Source organism: Strix aluco, chromosome 2, assembly GCF_031877795.1.
Source record: "Strix aluco isolate bStrAlu1 chromosome 2, bStrAlu1.hap1, whole genome shotgun sequence".
Lineage (NCBI taxonomy): Eukaryota > Metazoa > Chordata > Aves > Strigiformes > Strigidae > Strix > Strix aluco.
This window is the reverse complement of record NC_133932.1, coordinates 43,204,227-43,226,108: the sequence shown is the minus strand read 5'-3', so window position 1 is coordinate 43,226,108 and position 21,882 is coordinate 43,204,227. Positions and strand designations below refer to the sequence as shown.

General features: G+C 49.0%; 1 protein-coding gene across 2 annotated transcripts; it reads left to right on the top strand.

Moving 5' to 3' along the window:
• The first annotated feature begins 5,609 nt into the window (after positions 1-5,609).
• Positions 5,610-8,441, top strand: MID1IP1 (MID1 interacting protein 1). Of its 2 annotated transcripts, none has more exons than XM_074814559.1 (2): positions 5,610-6,120; positions 6,539-8,441. In XM_074814559.1, the coding sequence occupies exon 2, from the start codon at positions 6,682-6,684 to the stop codon at positions 7,177-7,179; it is 498 nt and encodes a 165-aa protein (XP_074670660.1). In that variant the 5' UTR covers positions 5,610-6,120; positions 6,539-6,681; the 3' UTR covers positions 7,180-8,441. The 2 variants fall into 2 exon arrangements, with proteins under 2 accessions (XP_074670660.1, XP_074670659.1); XM_074814558.1 differs by having other exon boundaries at positions 5,611-6,120; positions 6,542-8,441.
• The last annotated feature ends 13,441 nt before the right edge of the window (positions 8,442-21,882 follow it).

The following is a 21,882-nucleotide window of genomic DNA, read 5'->3' as shown; positions in this document are numbered from 1 at the left end:
GGAACGCTGCAGGGTATAGTCAGAGTGGGAAGCGCAGATCGGTATTTCCTGATGTCAGCCCCTGCGTATCAAACCGTTAATGTCACAGAAAGGTGGTCTTGTGTATTTAATTTTATCAGGCGGAAGAACTCTGATATATGCTGCACTCGGTTCACTGCTCCCGTGCAGATTTACTCGGTGTTTTAGCATGCGTGCTGCCTCGCTGACAGAGATTAAAGGCTCTCCTCAGAGCCCCAGGTATTATGCTCAAATGTATAAATCAGGGCTTAATATATAATATTTGTCCATAAATATATATCATGGTGGCATTCGTTTGGCTATCTGCATATTAAATACCGTTACAGAAAGTCACGAGTTTATTGAGGATTATTTTGCTATGCCAGTAAAATCTCCTGCCATCCTAAACAGGTATCTTTTCTGCCAGAGCACAGGCAGGGTGGCACAGAGGAAGGGGCAGATTTTGCTAATGCTGTTCACGACCCCACATGTGCCCCAGCCATGCGGTGCTGCACCAGGAACCCGCTCCCAGGCCGGCCCCGGGCTTTTGCCTTCCCAGCACTGGCCAGGCAGGGCAGGGATCATGGTTGAGATGACACCGCAAGCCTCTAAAGGAGAAAATTGCATGATGTATCACCACTCAGGAGCACCCGCCAGAGAGCTGTTTAGAGTGAGATTACAGTCTCAGAGGAGACTCTTGTGCCTCTCGGTCACAGGGTTACTACGATGATGCAGTTGCAACTTGTATGCAGGAGGTAGGAGGGATTTAAATGATGGTCAGAAAGAAAAGCTGGATCAAGCCTCCACAAACCCTCTTCAGATTAACCCAGATTCCCAAGTCCCCAGCTTTGAGGGATGTGAAATTGGCCAAACTGATTCTTTTCCCTTAAAGAGAAGAAGAAAAATGGGTTGAAGAGGGTGAAGTTTATAGTTTGGCCAAGAGTTTACAAGCAGCGTTTTAGACTAAAGGGAAACAAAGCTGCCAAAAAAACGAGTTTGTGCAGTCCAGAGGTCTTGATCCTACTCATGCCAATTCCATATTAGCATGGCTATATGGATTTCTCTGCATTTGCTGCTGATTTATAGATATGCAAGGGAGAGAAAATCACACTCAATGCTGCAGTCTTCCCCCCTTCATCCTCTTCATAATCAAGGTCTTTTTTTTTTTTTCTTGTAAATTCCTATTATTAACACAGGAGGAAAAAAAAGTCCCTGGGATCCCTGGCACATCCTTGGAGTGGCTGCAGCCTCATCGTGGATGACTAGACAACTGCCGCTGTGCCACATAATGAGGAGCACACACGCTGCACCGGGAGATACTAATGAGGGAGCTACAGCACCCCTAGCCCTCTCCAGTAAATCCATGTCTGCAAGCCATGTTTTATTTATCAGGCTTATTATGGCAGCGCTAAGGAGCCATTTGAAAAGGGCCACCGTTGTCCTGGGCACAGGCACGGTGCCTGCTCCGGCCAGCTTCCAGGAAACGGATGAGGCTGGCAAAAGGTAGGGTAGAGGGATGCACCGTGCGTACAATGCCGTGGCAGCATTTATTCCATTGGTTCCTTTGGGGGTTGTTCCCAGCCTGTTTTGACCCCCTGGTGCTAGCTGAGCGCTGCCTGGGAGGGATCCCAGGCCCTGAAAATACACAGTGACTGGCGAACAAATTGCAGCTGAACTCATGATGATTCCCAGGAATGCTTCTGAGGAAGAGAGGACTTGGCGGGCCTGGAGAGACCCAGCTGCAACCTGCAGAGCCAGGTGACTCGGAGAGGCTTCACGGGAATCGCCTGAGACAGCCACCTCCCTGCCCCGCACTGCTCCCAGCAGAGCTTCTGCTGAACTCCCATGCTTTTCACCATGCACACGAAACACTGCTCCTCTGCACCGAGACGCAACGCCGCCGAGCCCTTGTTGTGCCGCTTCTGGCAGCGTGCGGTCTCGCTCAGATTTGCATGTGTGCCAGAGGGAAAGGGGATTTACGATTGCCGCTCCCTTCTCCAAACGTCCTCTTCCTGACCCCTCTGCATGCCTTCCCAGAGGTTTCCATCTGTGCTGGAGAATTACTCCACTTGCAGAGGACTAACAGAAACAGAAGTAAAAAGTGGCTAAGTGAAAGATAGAAGATGAGTAAATCTTTGCCAAAGTTATACCGCAGATCTCGGCAGGACTCAGACAAATTGGTCTGCATTCCTTTAACCTATTAGATTTCTACTTACCCTGTTCATTAGCACGTTAAGCTACAAGGGCTGATTATATAAAACTCATGGAGAGGCATCAATTAAGATGATAAATTTACATACATTCCTTCTGGATGAGAAATGATGGGTTTCCTCAGTTCAGAGTTTGGTACAACTGGACTCAGTTTCAGAAAGAGAAAGGAGGAGAGAGAAGTGTTAAATGCGTGCATCTGTACTGCCACCCAAAATGATGGAAGCAGTTCACAAGTTTGAGCAAAAATGTATGTCAAATAGGAATAGAAGGAAAGGACTCACAGTTTCCAAGGCTGAACTCTAATCTGCCATGTCACATCGACAACAAATTACATGAGGAAGTGAAATTCCCAAGAGATGTTGCTCTTACAAGGCCGGCCCAAATGGTGTTCCCAGGCTGCAGAATGCAACACTAAATATTTGCACATATTTATCACTTTTCGCCCACACAAGATCTCATCTTGTTTTGCAAACACTGCAGCGGAACAACTTCCTAACCACCAAAATGTAGCCATCGCTGGTCTGCAACGTGCCAGTGGCACCTATTTTGTGCCAGCATGCGTCCTGGGAAAACTGTTAACAAAGACGGTTTGTTATCCTGTTGCTACTGAAGAGAGAATTTAGATAGGCCTTGCAAATGGTATATGAAAACCCACACAAGTTGACAGAATCATCTGTCTTTTCTTGAAAAATATTGCGCAGCTGCTAATGTCGCCAGAGGAGACAGGACCTCGGCAGCATTGTTCCTACAACTAGCCTTTGTAGCACTAACTTCAGTGCTACTGTGGCTAAATACTGGTGAACAGCTAAGTGAACTAGTTAATACTAGTAATAGCTCAGTGACAGTAATAGCTAAATAGTAATAACAATAGTTCATCCCTGTTCTTCTTCAGGAGTTGGCCACAGAAAGAAGGCCCATGTCCAGAAAGGGCTGAACACCACCAGCTCTCGTTCATTTCAGGGAAAATTAAAGGTTTTTAGCCAACAGAGTAACTTAGATGTGACTCCTTTCCTGAATAGTGGTACCAAATCTATTCAAGTGGAAAGGTGTTTTCACCCACACACTGCTAGGCTTGTAGGTCAGGAGCACTCCATCCGGTTGAGGATAAAGACTACTGTTGCATATTGTCGTTTTGGTTTCCCCTTATCCAGGACCCTGTGCTGGGCGAAGGTAAGTGTTTACACCTTCTTGGACTGCCAGATAGCAAATGTGCAAGCTTCCTCATTGCTCAGGACACGAGATAAGGGGTTTCCAGCTGATTCCCCTTCCAGGTGCTGCACGGCCACGATAATCAGATCATTCTGAAGAGGAAATATTTTAAACAAATGCAGCTTGCATATAAAAGTTTGTGCCACAAATGGGATCCTCTTTTCTAATGGGAGGGGGAAAAGTGCTGTTTCTTTTTCTCTCCTGTGGACGGCCATCACAATTACATACCACTGGAGTTAGAAATATATGCTCCTTTCTTTCGTTCCAACCAAAGAGCAATCAAACATAGTCAGGCTTGTGTTAATGATATACATTATACATACCAGAGACATTTACACTGCATATCAAAATCGATCAGAACATAAGGAAGTTAAAAAAAAAAAAAGCCGATTGCCTTATGCTGTGAAGTTTGACTTGACTTGATCTATCTCAGCCTAATGGGTTAGACACATGCCTGCACAGGCTACAGCACTGCATTAGCGCTACGCTAAAATGAGGTAACATTTACAGTTGAAGGCGGAAGCAGACCGTGTGGCTGTACATTTTGGGAAACGAAGAGGGCAGGCGGGGGTCAAAATGATTTTATGTTCAGGTCCTAATTTGTACAGTATCATCACACTGACAGAAAACACCAGGCTTCCTCGCCTGGTGCTTTTGCTACGACCACATACATCCCGTTTTCAGCTTCGAGCTGGGTTCTGCCTCCCCAGCCAGGGTGTTATAACCACAGGTAAAGTCTTAAGTTTTAATTTGCTCAGACGTTTAATTTTAATTTGGATGGGAAAGTTGGACAATAAACCACTTTCTCTTGTTCCTAGAGATTTATCTCTCTTTCTGATTTATTCCATGTTCAGCACACGCTGTATTTCAACTAAAGGCAGCAAAACTGCTAATGGTGTATTAATGACACAGTGTGTCTATATAAAGATGCAAGTGTATCTTGTGGCCAATTTTCTGGCCTGGCGAGATTATTTTCTTCTTCTTTTTTTTTTTTTTCCCCCGCAGTGAATTATCTGCGAACAGATCGTAATTTTACACCAGCCGGTATCTCTGCTTAACCGCAAGCATTTGCGGCGCCTGTGCCGCTCGCGAAGGGCTCCCGGCTGCGATCACACCCCCCACAGGGAACCGGCCTCCTCCCTTCGGGCTGGGGCCTGGGGCGGAGGCCTGAGGCAGCCGGGGGCTAGAGAGGCCGTGGCGAGCAGACGGGCGGCCGGCACGGGAAGGACGGCAGGCCGAGCCGCCGCCGCGGGCAGACGCTAGGGAAGCGCGGGGTCCCCCGCCTCGCCTCAGGCCGAGCCGCCGCCGCGGGTGAGGCCGAGCCCCGCACACCTCCGCGCCGCTGCCGGGGCCGCGGGCGCCTCCCCGCGCCCTTCCGGGCCGCGGCCGCGGGCTCGCCCCGGCGGCGGGAGGGGCGGCAACGGCGGGGCCCCCACCTGCGGGTGTTGGTTCATCCGTTGCCACGGCAACGCGCTCAACATTTCGCCCCCCCCCCCCCCCTCCGCGCGCGGCTCCCCCTCCCCCGGCCGTTCTGCCCCACGTGACCCACGGCGGCCCTGCCAGCCCACCCGCCCGTTGCCAGGGCCGCGCGAGCCGGCGGACGGGGCTGTGTGGGAGGGGGCCGCCGTTTCCGATTGGCCGCTGCCGCGGCTCGCTGATTGGCAGGGGGCGGCGGAGCCGGGCGCCGGGCGGGCCGCCGATTGGCTGGGCCCGGAGGTGAGGCTGTGGGGTGATGCCGGCCGCCCCGCGGCCGCTGCCAGGCTGCCCCGGCCGGCAGACAAAGGCCGCCCGAGGAGGAGCGCCCCCCCCACACCCCACCCCCCCTGCCCTCGGGGCGGGAGGCGGCGGGGAGCCGCGGCTCCTCGGCGGGCTGCGGGCAGGCGGTGGCCTGAGCTTGGCCGAACGCCGCCGGGCCCCGCGGCCCCGGCGCCCTCCCTGCTGGCCCTCTGACTGCGCCGCGGCACGCGGAGCTGGGGGGGGCGGGCGGCGCGGCAGTCACGCTCGCCGAGCGGCCGGCAGCCAATAGGCGGCCAGGGCGAACGCGCGGAGCACGCGGGGCCCGCGTGTCCCCGCCGCCTGCCCTGTCAATCACTGTCCCCCGCCCCGCCCCGGCGTGGCCGCGCCTCCCGCTCCCCCACCCGCCCGGGGAAAGGGAATGGGGACGGGGACGAGGGGGGGCTGCTGCCGCCGGCGCCCACCGGCTCGGGCCGCCTGCCCCGGCGCTGAGGCGGGCGGGGGGCGGTGTGGAAGTGCCGCTCGGTCACGGCGCCGTGCCCCTCGCTGCCGTCCCCCGCCCGGGGAGGCCGTTATCGGCGCCCGGCAGGGCTGGGGGGTTTTGCAGCCGCCCGTCCCTTCTCTCGGGGCGGCGGGGGGGGGGGCAGGGGGAGGACACGGACACCCCGGCTCCCCCGCGCCGCCGGGCCCTGCTCGGGGAGCGGGATGGCCGCGGGGCTGGCTGTGCCCCCGACCCGGCCGGTCCCGGCGCCCTCCCCGCGGCGGTGCCCTCCCCCGGTGCGGGGCGAGAGGCGGAGCCGGCGCGGCGCGGCCGCCGCCCGCCGCCTTTATCTGGCGTGCCGGCGCGGGGGGTGGCACTGGGGAACACCTTGTTTTAAGATACGGGCTATAAATACCGCGCCGGGGATGGGAGCGCAGCCACGGGCGGCGGCGGGCTGACGGCGCGGCGGTGAGCGGCTGCGGACCACGGTGGGTGCATCCCCCGCGGCGGCTCAGTGCCTCGGAGGGCTGGCGACGGCCGGGGGGGCGCTTGAATAATTAACCTGCGTGGCGTGGGGCTGCGTTCCCCCCGGCAGCGCCCCAGCCCCACGCCACGCGCGGCGTCCGGAAGGAGTAGAGGGGTTTGTTGTTTTGCGGTTTTTTGCTGGTTGTTTGGGTTTTTTTTCCGTTTTGCCTCTTTTTGCACGGAGGGGAGCAGCAGCAGCAAGCCCCGGCGGCTGCACGGGGCGCCGCGGGAGGCCGGCCGGGGGAGGGGGGCGGAAGAGCGGGGACGGGGAGGGGAAGCCTGAAAAAGGAGACGGGGTCGTGGATAAAGGCGGCGGCGGGAGGGCGGACTGGAGGGAGGGCGAGCAGCCCCTAACCGGCGCCTGTTGCCACCGCCTCCCAGCAGGACTCTGCTCGCAGCAGCAGCCGGCGAGGCCAGCCGGCGGCGGAGGGCGGCCGGTGCCGCCAGCGAGGAGGAGGAGGTCGCCGCCGGAGGAGCCCCGCGGTCCGAGCCGCCCCGCTGCTCGCTCCCGCCATCCCGCCGGCATGATGCAGATCTGCGACTCGTACAGCCAGAAGTACTCCCTCTTCAACGCCATGAACCGCTTCATCGGCGCCGTCAACAACATGGACCAGACGGTGATGGTGCCCAGCCTGCTGCGGGACGTGCCGCTGCTGCTGGAGGAGCTGGACGCGGCGGGAGCCGTCTGCCCGCCGCGGGAGGCCGCCCTGCCGCCCGGCGACCCCGGCGCCTACTTCTCCCGCAGGGACATGTACAGCCACTATATGCTGCTCAAGTCCATCCGCAACGACATCGAGTGGGGCGTGGTGCAGCCGCCGGCCGGCGAGGAGGCGGCGGCCCGCAAGAAGGACAAGCTGGGCGGCGGGCCCGCCGAGGAGGACGAGGGGGAGGAGGACCTGGAGCAGCAGTTCCACTACCACCTCAGCGGGCTCCACTCAGTTCTCTCCAAGCTCACCCGCAAGGCCAACGTCCTCACCAACAGATACAAGCAGGAGATCGGGTTCAGCAGCTGGGGGCAGTGAGCGCCGGCGGGGAGCGGAGCGGGGGATGTGGGCGCCCGGCCCGCCACCGGCACCACCACCGGCAGCGGGAGCGGCGCGTCCCCGGGGCCGAGGCTGCCCTGCGCCCTCAGGACTGCAGCCGGGTTTTCTACCAACGCACAAGCGAGAGAGAGATGTAAATTAATCGATACTAGTCTATTAATTATTCCCCCCCCCTTTTGTTTTTTTATTTTTATCGTACGGTCTGGGGCGAGCGGTTGCTGTGAGTCCCCGGGCGGGGAGGCCGAACCCGTCGTGTGCGAGGTGGTGGCGCAGCTGGCGGAGAGGAGGCTCTGCACAAGCCGATGAACATAACAAAACTGGCATAAAATTGCTTCTGTTACCCGGGAGGGAACCCAGTGGGCTAACGAGCATCCCTCTGTCGCGGGACAGATGGCAGGTCCCACAGTTGTACATGTACTGGAGTTTATTTAAAACTTTTTTACTCAGATGTAGAGTATATTCTAAAATAAATGCAAATGTATTAACTAAAAGTGACTTAAACTTTTTGGTATGATTTACATTTCTTTAATTAAATGCTATATTTAACTTCTGGAATTCTTCTGTTGTTCTTCTAAGTTATTTCCAGAGCTGCCTTACTGGACACAGAAATCTCTGCATGTGCAAGAGAGGGATTTTTTTGTGGCTTCTTTTTTTTTAATTTTTATTCCCCAAAGGGAGCAATTAGGCAGTGATGATAACTCGGCGTATCTAAAATGGATGAATGACCGTATTAACTGCACACCATACATGGCCCGAGTTTTGGCAAGCTGTTCCCAACCGGACAGTCCAGTTGCTCTGTGTGAATGCTGGTGTGAAGGTCAGTGCCCCTCTAACAGAATCTGAGAAGATTGAGCCACGGTTACTTTGCAGGCAGCGATTCATGGAGGTTGGAGCAAAGCCTAGGAATGACTCCTGCTTTTTTCGGGAAGTATCTTAATGTGCTGTGGGGAGCTCTTTGCTCTCCCTCCGAATAGCTCTGGGATACTTGCCTCCCCATCTCTTCCATTACATACTTTCCTCTGTAATCCTCCTTGGATACTAGGAATTTATTGGTTTTGCATTACCGAAATTGTATTGATTTCTTTCTCTCTGCATTTTTTTTTTTTCATTTTCTGAAGTAATGTGCCTTGGAATTGGGTGTCTATATCATGTTCTAATATTAAAAGTGTACTTACTGATTACAATACAATGTGTGCATATTGCAGGATAACCATTTAATAAATATATACGTCCTTCCATAACGTATGAAGTTTTCTTCTCAGGCACTGAAATGCCAAGTTTGTAGACATCTCTTTATACTGAAATGTCACTTTGTATTATTGCCATCCAATTTAGGGCTTGTTTGGTGGGGTTTTTTCATTTAAAAAGATAAGAGAATAACCTCTCTCCCCTTTAAGGATATTTTTGCTTAAATTTTGATATCCTGTAGCAATTTGGTTTTCAGCCCAACTGTTAGAACATTGTGGTAAAGCATGAGCACTGCAGACATGGTACTAGTTGGCAGATGTTTGTGTAGTTAAAACAATCAGCATACGTGTATGTTTAAAAATACATATTTTAGAAGGTTTTCCCTTCTAGGGTAAAGAAGAACTTTGTAAGGCCAGATGATTTTTAGCTTGGCGATGCTTGTTCTTTTAGTAATGTTTTTAACTCCTCTTCCCCTCCCCCCTTGGGAAGACGCCAGGAAAAAAAAGTCAGGAAGAAGGAGAGGGATTACCCTGGTTTCCTAACAGCCTTGCTGTAGTCTTAACTAATGTAATGCAAAAGATGCCATGCCTTATGCTGGATGGTGAAGTTCTGTTCTCCTGAAGGTGAGGGTGAGAGGGAGAACCTGTTCTGCCTGGCTCCCTTCTGCCTGGCGCTCAGCCATCTGAAAACCTCATTACAACCTCTGCTCGGCAGTGCTGGTAAAACCTCAGACAAAAGCAGCCAACGCAGTTTCAGCAGCACTCCTTTTGAACTCCCGGTAACTTCTGGTACAGATTTAGACAATACTGTTTAAATGTTGCTCAAGAGACAATGTGGTGCTGATTTAGGCCATGAGTAACATTAGAAAAATAGTATTACATCAGTGCAGTATCACCATGAATATTGCATCCATTTGCTTTGCATCCTAAAGAAAGATGAGAAAAGTTTCACTGAAAGAGCAGCTAAGAACTAGCGCTATTTGGCAGCAAAGGTGGCATTTCCTTACAAGTAAAGCTTTGGGTAAGAGAGGAGGCAGGATGATACTGTGACTCAAGGATTTGCCCTGCCCGAGTGACTAACCCGAAGTTGCTGAACTGCACATGGCTCCCATGTGGGCGCCCGGCCACATGGCTGGCAGCAGCCTGGGTAATCCCAGTTCAGCCGTAGCAAAAACTGCTGAGACACACCAGCAGAAGAGACACTGCTGCCTCCCACCTGGGAGCTGCTTTCGAGTTCCCCTTTTTCAAGGTCAGGGGAGAGGATCGAGGCTCTTGGGATCAAGAAAGCCATCCTGTGACGCAGGGCGGGGAAAAACAATGGATAAAACCAGGGACATGTTTCTCATGCAAAGGACAAGGGATGGGATTTTGCTGTTGGCTGCTGTGGGAAACAACTTGGCCTAAAAGGTAGGGTGGTCAGGCAATTATGTAAATGCTAGCACCTGACATTGCAGTAAGCAAAGATGAGATTGCAGAGTCTTAACACGCAGATTTTGTATGGTAGATGCTGAATTGGGAAAAATTTCCATGAGTCGCTCTATATAATACAATTAGGTTTGTTATTAGGAGTTACATTTTCTTTTGAAGGACAGGATCGTTTTAAGTGCTCCTGATTGGATCCTGAGTTCAGCAAACCTTTAGTCTGCTCCTGTAAAGGGATTCTGATACTTGTAAGTAATCATGACAAATGACATCAGTCTAACGTAAAAGTATGTTTATGATGTCAAATACCTTGATAAGTGGCTTTATCTCCAAGCCACACATGAACAAAAGGAGAACTTGCTAAACTACCGTAACCGTGCACAAACCAGGGGATTATACACATGCACTGTGAGAAGTGGTTGTCATTTTTAGCTCGCTTAAATGAAATGGATTCAATATACAGTAAGGCAGACATTAGAAGAGTAATAAATAATGAGATTCAGAACAGTTTGCACTTACAAATTGATTACAGCAGAAGGTATGTTACAGGCAAGGAGTCTCAAGGACGTTGCTCATGGGATGCATCAGTTACTATATAGAAGTGCCCAGTATGTGTCATTATAGTTTATGAGTCAACTCTTATTTTTGTGTATCCAAAGGAAGAGGAGAGCAAATGGTGAGGGGCGGGGGGGGAGCAGAAGCTGAGCTTTTGTCTCAAGGAATGTATATATGTGTATATATATGTGTATAAAAATAAGGGCATTGGGGATGGGCATGAGTTCCATGGGAAGAACAGCCTTCCAAAGGCTGCTTTGGCTGCTGACTGCTGTCCTGGATGGACGGCAGGTCTGTGCTGGATTATGTGTGCATTTCAGGAATTGTATCTGCCTCTGGCACCGTAAGGATTCTCCATTCCCCTCCAAAAGTGGGCTGCCATATCCCTTTCTGCCCAGGAGCAGATTAAAAGTCTGAAATCAGTATCTTGATACCCACTCGAACTAGACCCACCTGGTGCAGTCCCTCGTGCTGGATGCGTTGCGTTTCTCCTCAGCCTTCTCCCCAGCGCACGAGCCCCTTGGGCTGCTGCAAAGGGCACGCTGTGGTCAGTGCTTGGTGGAAGGGAGCAGATGAGGCTGAGTCAGGCTAGGCTGTCATCTTCCTACTTTCCCTCTGAAAGCTTTTTCTTCCAGGAGGTTTTAAATAGATCAAGATACCTGCGTTTTGTGGTTTGTTCCCCCCCCACCAGGCTCTTGCACCAAGACACATGAGTCATCAGTAGATTGGCTTCACTGAAGGATGCACTACCGTTAGTGGCCAGATGGAAGGTTATATTAGGATCTCATTATTATGGAGTTAAGCTCTGCACCCTGTTCTACAAGGAAAAATAAAAGGAAAACAGAAAGGGATAGACGTCTTCTCCTCTTTGTGCCTATGGGTTTGGTACATGGCTTATCTCTTTGTGGAAAAGTCTGCAGTTGATTTTCTCCCACAGACTTACTTCCCTGAAGCACTGGAGGGGAGGGGATTGTCTGGAAGTACTGCTTTTTATTATTTATATCTTTAAAAGTTATATCTTTTTATTATTTATATCTATCTAACAGTGTGCTAGGTGCTATATTCCAAAGAGCTCAAAGATCTTAGGTGATAATACACACAGTGAAAATAGAAGAGCATGATGGGTTATAACCTGTCATAAAATCTGAGGGGAGTGCAAGCAAAGGTGTGCATTGCAAAAGCAGTTCCAGCTTTGCGTGCGTTTTTCTGTTATTTGTTGTTGTAACCTCTAAACAAGCAGAAATACCTGAATGCATTAGTTCTAATGTTGCAAAATTGTTTTCCTTCCAGACCACAGACTTGCATGACAAGTTTGGGTCAAAAGTAGTTTTAAGGAATGAAGTTATAAACTCCTTTCCAAAAGGAAATTTGCAAATAGGAGTGCAGTAATTGTATATCTTTTTGTTGGTAGCCAACTGGCAGAATCGACACTCTTTGTAAAAAGTAATATTCCCTCCCTGTTCAAACACACTCATACTTATTTGACCCAAAGTGACGGAGTGAAGAAAACACCTTCTGGGTTTTGTGCTTTTGAATTTTGTTCTGGAAGAGATGGCACAGAAAAAGCTTGGAGAGCTTAGAGAGAAAACAGGTGCCTATGTATTAAATCACAAAGCAGTAAATGAGCTTTCCTCGTGACATTTGTAAGGTTTGTCATAGTATCAGTTAAAGTGTTGTATCTTTTTATCATATTTATCTACATATGTATGATTCTAGTATAATTCTTTCTTTTTGTTCTGGACTGTTTTGGGTTACAGACAACAGGGTTGATGTCCCACAGGCACAAATGCTCCACTTAAGGCTAGCTGAGCCTTTTTAAGTGCATCTCTCTTTTCATCTGTATTTGAACTGAGAAGATGGGTAGAGTGCCTAAAGCCGTGATTCAGAGCATGGCACAGCAACACAGCAACCCCCTTGCTGTGGGATTGCTGCTTGGTCATTGGCATAGGTGCTGGAGCAGGGAGAGGGATACAAGGTGAAGCTTTCTTTCAGGGATTTCCTCCAGATAGTGCTGTGGTGGGGAGGGAGAGAGACAATGGTGAGCTTTCTCACCCCATAACCGACATGGTTTTTCCCTGGGAGCAAAAAAAGGGAAATGATGGAGCATGCTTTCACCCCTCCTGAGTGGGAGGGCTGGTGCCTGTACACAAAGGCTTCCCACCACACTCAGGGCAGAAGAAACTTGTTTGAGGTCCAAGTTGACAGCTTTAGTGGTTTATCGAAAGGCCTGAGAGTTGACAGATTAAAGACTTGCTGAGTCAACACCTGTCTGCCGACAAGCAGACATTACATGGATGGAGGCTGTTTCAATGCAGAGATTAGGTATGTTAGATAGACTACACCCTTTCCTCTTTTTTTATGGATCTGTAGGAAGCCTGACCAGTCAGCTGGTTTCACTTATACCACACTCAGAGGAGATTTTACTGGAATCCGAGAGGGATTTTTTTGTGTGAGAAGAAATAGTTTTAGTTCTCAAATATTTTAGTGTAATATTCTGCTCCCGTCATCTCTTTTGCAGGTAGACGGTCTAAATGCAGATCCAAGGAAGCACAAAATGCAGATCCAAGGAAGCACAAGGTCTCAGTTAGACATACCTCAACAAAAACATTTTTTCCAAGTTTTAATATCTGTGCTTCTGAGATATTTTATTTCACCTTACATTTGAAATGGCTTCCCTAGACTTGTCATTACAAAGAGGGGAAGGAGTGTCCTGCCCTGGAAATCTGGAACTGAAATCTGTTTTTCTTCGGTTTTCAGGTGGGATAAGCAACGTACAGAACTTCCTGCACTCCGGACCAAGTTAGTTTACATTTCATCCTTATTATCAGACCATTTCAAAATGGAATGCATGTACTTCTCATGGTGCGTACTTCTTGAGTCTGATTGTGTGCCACTAACTGAAGAGCTCGGCAGACATGCAATAGTTAAGAGTACGCAGACAGGTACAGTGGTATTAGGCTTTGCTGAAGCTAGAAGCCGACAAAGCCACCAACTCAATACAGTTACCAAGCTTGCTAACCACAGAAGAGACTGCTCCTGCAGCTCTGAACAGCCCACACAAGGAAAGTGCCACAGCCTTTCTTTGAGACAAACATCTATCGACTTCATACAGATTTTTTTATCTGCATACCCACCAGTGGGTAATACTCAAGATGTCTCAAGCCACCTGCCTTGCTTCTTGCTTTCCTGTGTGTGCTGTCTGCCCTCTTCTCCTCACGTACTCTTTCTTACATTCCCTTGAGGCTGTTTCTCCTATGGGCTTGTCCCTGTGTTCTTCCCAATTCCCTTTCCCATCTCTCTGAGACTTTTCCTCCCTGAAATTCCTCATAAACCAAGCTCATTTCATCACCCAGACAGGTCTTAGTTTTGATCTGAACTGTAATTGGTAATAACAGTGTATTAAGTGATTTCATGATATTTCCTTGTCTGAATCATGTAATTAAACCTGGCTTCTATTATTAACCTGTTATTTTCCATGTGGAGGCACTGCTTTTTTGAAAATGTTTTAATAGTGATGCCTGATCACAAATCCATACTTTGAGAAATATCCAAGTGCCTAAATAGCTGTGCTGAAGGCAGAGCCAACAATGCAGAAAGCCAGTCTCTGTTACTAATGTGTGCTGTGTTTATCTTTTGATGTGCCCTAATAATTGCCATTAGTATTAATTGTAGTGTCACACTCAAACTGAGAGGAAAATACACCCTGTAGTGAGCCTGTACAGAGACAAGGGAAAGCAAGGGAGCTGGTAGATCATGGCCTTTGCATTTATGATGCTGGATTTTGTATTCAAGTTCAGCATAATGCAAAAAATGCCTCATTTAAAGAAGTTGAGAAGTCTGGTTTTAATGAAACAGGCAGTGAGTTTCTTTTAGCTTTCACTGGTATTGTTAGTACAATATTTAGCAAAGACTAAATTAATTCCTCATCTAGGTGTATGTAGACATGTAACTCTTCTTTTTAAAACCAAACTAAGAACACATGCAATATTTTTGAAGGGCTACGGATTTTAAGACCCAGAGGTGGCTATTTCTTGACTGGCTTAAGCCTATGCAGCACCGAGAGGGCTGGTCCCATCCTATTGTCTGTCCCGCACCCCTGGCCCTGCAAACTCTCCATTTCCGTTGTGCTGGCACCAGCGTTCATGCAGTGTTGGAATTACCAGACCAGGCAGCAGATCCAGCTGAAAATTAGCAGAGGAAAAAATCTTTCAACTGTACTAATTCCCTCATTCAGCAGAAGGTGTAGCTGCATTAGCTGCGGGGCCGGTGTGAAGAAAGTGTTGGGAACATAGTGCCAAGAGGCAGAGTGGGACCTCCCCTCTTGGCATCCACTTTCACGTAGATCAGATTAAGTGGGTTGTGAAAGTGTGTCTGAGTCCCATCTTCAAAAGAGATTGGTGTGCTGATGAGTTTGACTATCACTGAAACTGGCAGCTGCTCAGGCTGAGATCCTAAGCAGGACTTGGGCACATCAGCGTGCACCCCTGTGCCACCTTGCTCCCAGGCACTGCTCCTTGCGCCAGAGCCTGCAGTCTCTAAGGAGGGACAGTGATGCCAAGTATGCCATGGTAGCAATTTTGCTGGATATGAAAGGCTTTAATATTTATGGAGTGCATGGGAGGGAAAGAGAAAAGAGCAACAGGAAAGCTGGGTTCATCTTGTGTGCGGGCACCAATGCACGCCGACTCCCAGGCCTTGACACAGTGACGGGAGCCCAGGACTTGCCCTCCCTGAGAGTGCCCTGAGCACAAGGTCTCTCTTGCTCTCTAATTAAAGGATGCCATGCAAAATAAGGCTGCGACTGGAGGGCTGAGAGCCAGGAGAGCAGGTTGTTCCTGAAGCAACTGGAACCACTCTTCAAGGAACCTCTAGAGGTGAACTTGAAGCCACTCGGAGGATTGAAAATAAGGTCTCCACTAGCCCTCAAAACTGCTACTGGGTAAAAAGGCAGAGTATTTTGTGGGGAGCCCTTCTCAGCAGGCATGCTCTGAGATCACTGACAAGGCTAAAACCATTTCTCCTGCGGGTTGTGATTTAGAGGAGCACAGATTTCGGCACAGTCCTCTCCTGTGGCTCAGCTGAATTCTGCAGAAGGTAGGATCTGGCTGTGCTACAGGAACAACCAGGGTTCTTCTCTTGCTTCCACATTGCTGTGTAAGGTGAAGTTTTCTGTTGCTGCTGCTGCAACTAGCACAGGTGGAGAGCTGAGGGAGGCAGCCTCTCCCAGCAAATTTTGCCCAATTCTCTCTGCTGGGTAGGCAGCACTGCGTGGCAATGGCTTTCCCAGCCAGCCTCCCTCTTGTCCCCTCCCTGTGGCACTGGAGTCTTGCCATGCCCCACTCCACCTCTCCTCTTTTCCCTCCCTACTCTTAGAGCAGGTCCTGGAAAACACAGGAGGGTGCAGGCAGAAGCCTGTACCATCAGGAAACAGGAGGAGGAATTGACTGTTGAGTTTGCCAGAGATGCTGCCCTTGGGAAGCGGGGGGTAGGAAAGAAGCCGCTGTAGTGGCAACAAGGGTGATAATCCACAGTGCTTTTCCAACCTGATTTATCTCCCCCAGGTCCCAAAGTCAGCCTTGCCTAGTATGTGAACTCTTTCTGAGATACTGAGCAGTTCAGTGCTTGCAAGAACAAGGTGCTTTTGTTACAACTGTAAACAACATTTTGGAGGGCTGAGAGCTTTGGTGTGAAAGCACAGATAACCATGTTCCTTTGCACTTGGCTTGGTGGGTGAAGAGAATGGCACAAAAAGCTTTATATTTTGAAATTAAATGTTTTTATTCTGCCTTTGCATCCTTTACCAGATCTCAGACTTGGAGCAGTGCCTAGATGGATGTTGTGAGCCCTAATGTGCCTGACAGTCCGTGGGAGCTGTTGCACAGACCAGAGAGCTGCTGTGGAGGGCTACGTGACCCTGGCCAGTTTTTCTGCCCAGCTTTCCTTCATATGGAAAGTGGGAGGCAGGATAGGATGTTGTTCACCAGGTCCTCATCTGACATCAAGTCAGCATGTAGGATGAGGAAGACGCCTTGACATCCACAGTGCCCTTTTGGTCTGCATGTACATAATGACTTACCCAGAAAATCCTGGGGAAGGGTTCTCATCAGAGATGTGGCTAAGGGCCCTGACCTGTGGGGTGAACCAAGCAGTCGCACAGAGTGAGGATGTTGATGGTGGTGGGAGCCTGCCCTCTGCAGCAAGGGCTGGGCTTCAGGGGCTACCATGCCAGATCCCTCCTCCTTCTCCCCTGACCCGGTGGCCAGGGGACATCTCTGGGTGAAATGGCTTTCTCCACAAAAGCTAGGCTCAGTAGAGACTGGCTGTCAGACTCTGAAGTACTGTCTGCTTTTAACTGTGTGTTTTGGACAGGATCCCCTTCCATCTGCATTGATGCAACTATTGTTTATATACACGATTTTAAGAAGGGATTTCCCTTCCTTCCTCCTCCTTTTAATATCATGTAGCAGCTAGAAGCAGGGAAGAGAGACTGGCACCATATGACCAACCAGCTGTCTGTGGACTGTCAGAGCATATTGTGGGGAACACAATGTGACTACCTTTGATGTTTCATCGTTCAGTCTCTGTTGGCTAAGCTATACGCTGTCTTCTTTCCATTCAGTTACCCTGAATGTCATGTGCTGCATCAGTGCATGGTTCACATGGCAGTATTTTGAGTAAAACAAAAGGTAATGTGGTCAATCTCTACTGCATGGTAAGAGCCCCTTCCTAGAAAAGCAGCGTGACTCATGCTGTCTGAGCATCTACTCCCAGGTCATCCTTTCTGTGGTAGAGCAATGTCTTCACTTCTCTTTGTTTCCCTTTACCAAATTTTTTTTAAAGGATGAGAGCGGGCCACCTTTGCTCCAGCCTCAAGGTAGCAAACATAAGAGGTTAGGAGCAAGAATACAAAAGGATGTGGAGCAAAGCTAAGTATAGATGCCACATGTTGACTGATGCCAGAGAGATGGTGAGTTGTCTTTGACCTCAGTCCTCTCAGTTTTCTCTGCAGAGGAAACGCAGATGCATTTGAAAGGTCTTTTCCATTATTTGTGAGTAGCAAGGACATATGAAGATATGTAAGTATCCTTCAGTTTCCACTAGAAAATCAAGATGCTCTTACAGAGGGAAAGAAAAGCACCCTGAGGTGCATCAAGAACATAGTGCATGATCTGTCGCTTCTGCTGGGGTCCCTTCAGTGCACTGCAGCAGGGAAAGGCAGTTTGTGGCCACTGGGGAAAAGCTATTCTCTGTGCCACTTGAGGCATTTATCAGATAAGAGCTTGCTTTTCTGAGGATGCCTCCTAAACTGTGCCCTCTAACGCAGCTGGTTTCCAGAACTGTTAGGCACAAGCTTTTCAAGTTGAAGTTTGATGTGTGGAGATCCCCAAGAAATTGACCCAAAAAGCGGAGATGTTCTTTCAGGAAAGATAAAAAAGTCCTTTCATTACTAATCAGGTGAAATTACTAATTTCTAGGAAGCCACATTTTCTCTGAATTGGCAGATCTGAGTTCCCCCAATATACAGATGACAGTATTATACACTGCTACTTTGCCAGCAGACATACTGCCTTAGTTACTCAGAAATATGTTGCGGTTTATTTGACAAGTGGCAAAAACATGGTCTGCTTTACTTCTTTTTAACACTCTCATTTTTAGGCTAGTGAGGTAGACCCCTATGCATTCACCTATTCAAGGAGAATAGGTTTTCATAAAAACTGCATGATGATTTTTACTGATTTTTACCAATAATACATTCTTTTTGTCTGTCCTTTCTTCCTTCCCTCTTTCATTATTTATACTGCAATCCTTTTCCTTCTTGTGCACATCAACATGTTTATTTTTCTTCCTAAACTATACACTCCTGTTTTTGAAGTCTACTGATTTTTGCAAACAAGTTTCCAGATATTCTTTTAGGGTTGTAATTCATCTGAATGGACATAGAATTATTGTCTTTTCCTTCCTGCAGATATTTCTCTGAATTTATGAAATAAAACACTATATTAATTCAGCATTATGGACTGAGATTAGGACACGCAGCATGTCATGTACCTTCTGCAAAGCCTCAACACAGCAGAGGAAGCTGCTAACTACACTGTCTGGTGTAGGGAGTTCCCCAAGAGGGGAAATGGTGAGTAACATATGAGTAGAGCTGTTCATTATTTCCACCTTGGCTCCTGCTGTAGGAAAGGAGAACTGACCCCCGCAGAAACCTAATTCTGATTGCAAGAACATCATGGCAAGTACACATAATTTACTGCTGATGCACTTAAAGAACTATAGTGGCTAGATAAGGCAAGTGAAGGCAGTTCTAACTTACTAGCACAATTTAACAAAACATAGCTGATTTAAATTTCGGTGAATTAAGAGATTTTGAATTAAATTTTCTATGACCCTGTTTTTCTTTCCTTCTTTCTCCTTCTACATATTCTCTTTCTTCCTCTCTCTTTCCTTTTCCTCCTTAAAGAATCTGGTTGGCAACACAGAGTGCTTTTCCTGTCTGCATTTTCTGCAGCAGCTTGGGGTGCCTTTCCTGTCTGCATTCTTTGCATTTAGCCCCTGTGTTTTGGAGAAGTGCTTGCCTGCAGCAGCCTAGTCAGGCTTCCAGGGCTGGAAGCATGCTTTCTAAAACATGTGTGTAGATTTCCTCCACCTTTGTCCCTCTTCCACGGTGGAACTGAAGAAATCCCTGGGCGGCAGGGCTAATGTTGAATCCTGTGCTCCCCGTATCCGCCCCATCACCCTACCCTAAATGTTACTGCTTTTCCCAGATGGATGCTTCACAGCCCACAGAGAGACCTAGAAGAGGCTTTCATCCTCAGTTGCCATCTCCTCTTCTCTCTTGCATCCAGGAAGAGGATAGATGTTCCTATCTCTCCACCCTTCTTGATTTCTATTGTTTCCTTTCCCTCCTGACCCCGTGGAAAGATTAGGGACTCCAGTAAGGGTTTCTCTTTGTCTTCTCCTCCTAGTTTTGGGGACAGAGAGGAGCAGGATCCACTCCTCTTCGCTATTGTCAGGGCTACTGAATCCCTTCCAGACCTGCTTGTACCTCTCCTGTGATCCAGTTTGGGTGAAGCACAAAGTTGCCTATTTCTGCTTTATTTCCCAGAACAGCACAGATGTGTGGGAGAAGCAGTGGCTGTGGGAAAATTACTTTCTTATGAACTATGAGAAAGAAATAGCTGAGATCATGATGGGTGGATCCTCCTTTACCCTACTGTCTAGGTCAGCGTCCTAAAATAACGCCCCCAGGGAGCGCTGATTTATTTTACTAAAATACAGATTTCAAGGGAGATCCTGATTACAAGGGAGAAGATCATGTTTCAGGTAACTTGGGCTTCCTCTAATGTACTCTTTTATTCCCCTATTTTCCACAGTCCTTTCTCACATCCATTTCTTTTTTTTCACACATCCCCTGTCAATCTCTCTTCTCCCAGGGGTCTGTTCCTGCTCCTGGGGAGTTTAATCTCAGTCTTTCCATTGACTTGGATGACATTACATCAGGCTTCATGTCCTCTTTGGGGGGGGGGGAGAGAGAGACAGTAAAGCTCTCTTGTATTTAACAGGGTAAGTGCTAACTACAGTTTTCTGTATCTCTGACTCTCTGTTTCTTCAGGAGAGATAGAGAAGGGTGTGGAGGGAAGAGGCAGAACTACTGAAAAAAACCACACACCCGCCTTTTCAACATAGTTTGGAAAGGAAGGGGGAGGGAACAAGAGAGATCCTAATCTTAATATATACTAGGTGCTCATATACAACAGTGGTGGGCGTGGACTGGAAAGCTCAGTAGCTGGCTAGATGGTAGATTACGCAGATTGTTTGCCTTGAGATGGATAGATGGAAAAGAGCAGGAAAGACATGAGGAGGAGCTGGAGCAGAAGGGTGTGAGGTAAGCAATGGAAAGAAAAGTTCAAGCAAGTTGCAGAGAAGATGGAGATGGAGACAGGAACTGGGATGGGGAGGACAGACAGAGGAGGCAGGAAAAAAAATGATGGGAAGATGAAAGCCGTGGGAGTTAATCCAACTCCTATTAAAGCTGACAGCATTACTCTTTAGAGATAGTAGGCTTGGCTCATAAGGAGATTTTGAAATAAGACAGAAGGAGGAAAGGAGGACTGGTAGACAAAAGACAGGTGAAAGGAAAGAGCAAGGAGAAGGAATATGCTAAAATGGAAATAGAGAAGAAAGAGTGTTGAAAATGAACACTGGGAAGCATGCTTTGTATATTGGAAATATGCTAGAAAAGGAAAGGGAGATTGAAACCAGAGCAAAGAAAAATGCATGAGATCATTTTGTGATTTCAGATTTCCATCCTAGGGGATATGAGTCCTGGCTGTGGAGCTGAGGCCTTGAGAAAAGCCTGTGGCACATGTGAAGATGTGCAGGGGAAAAAATAATTACAAACTATAAAATGTATTATTTTATGCAGATTAGATGTGACTTCACTTTCCTCTTAAGCTTGATGGAGTGAAGCAGGCTGGTAGAGCATGCTGGGGGACTGGGTAGGGAAGATGAGGAGTGCAAGTAATAGGGCTAATGACTGGATGGTTTGCTACAGATCTGCATCTTGGTGTTGATTGACTCTGATATCTAAGGAAAGAAAGCTTCAACTGAAGCTCTTCTTGAAGCTGGGGGACAATGAGGTCTGTCTCCATTGTGTTTTCTCCAGCATGTGGGTTCCCTGCCAATAAAGTATGACCTCGTGCTTCAGTCTTTGCCCTGGGGTGAGCATGAATACCCAGCTGCCTGTTCCCACAAAACCTGAAGAAGCTGGGTATCTCTGTCTGCATCTGGACTGTGAAACCCCACAAGCCTCTGGGTTCCTGGGCCCCACAGCCTTACTCTCATCCCATGCAGGGGCAAAACAGAGCCAATGTCAGTGCCCCTGTCCCCTCCAGCCCCAGGTTCTGTTTTCCGGAGGAAGGAAACATGCACATGGGGCACCCTGGCATGGGCCACCTCCAAGGTCACTTAGGCCAGCAGGTTAAGTGTAGTTGGAAATACCAACTCCTTTGTCAAACCTGGGGGAAGTGGGCTGATGGATTCAAAACTTGGTAAGGGAGATCCAGGCATTCATGCATGCACAGGGCAAAATCACATGGACATTTTTCTGGAAACCACACTTAAAGCAAGGCTCTTGATCAGGCATCCCTTCCAGAGAGAGAAGAGAGCAACCAGCTGCCTGTCAAGGGAGAGCCAGCTGCATGGCCCATATGGGGTGCTGGTCCCATGCCTACACCCAAGAGAAAGCAGGTCCCAAACCTCAGAAGGGTTCATGGTGCACGAGGGTCAGCTGCCTGAATGTCTCCAGGGTGGGTGCTGAGACCTGCTTGGTGCGGCCTGGGTGAGGTCCCTGCAGTGAGTGGGTTGGGACGAGGGAAAACTCCCTCCGAAGTGTAAGCGAGGCCTGTGTCCAGGGGCAGCCCGTTGGTTTTGCTCCAGTGCTTCTCCACTCCTTCAAGACTAGAACAATACACTCGAGTGTGAAGGCACTGGCTCCCACTCACTGCAGTCATAC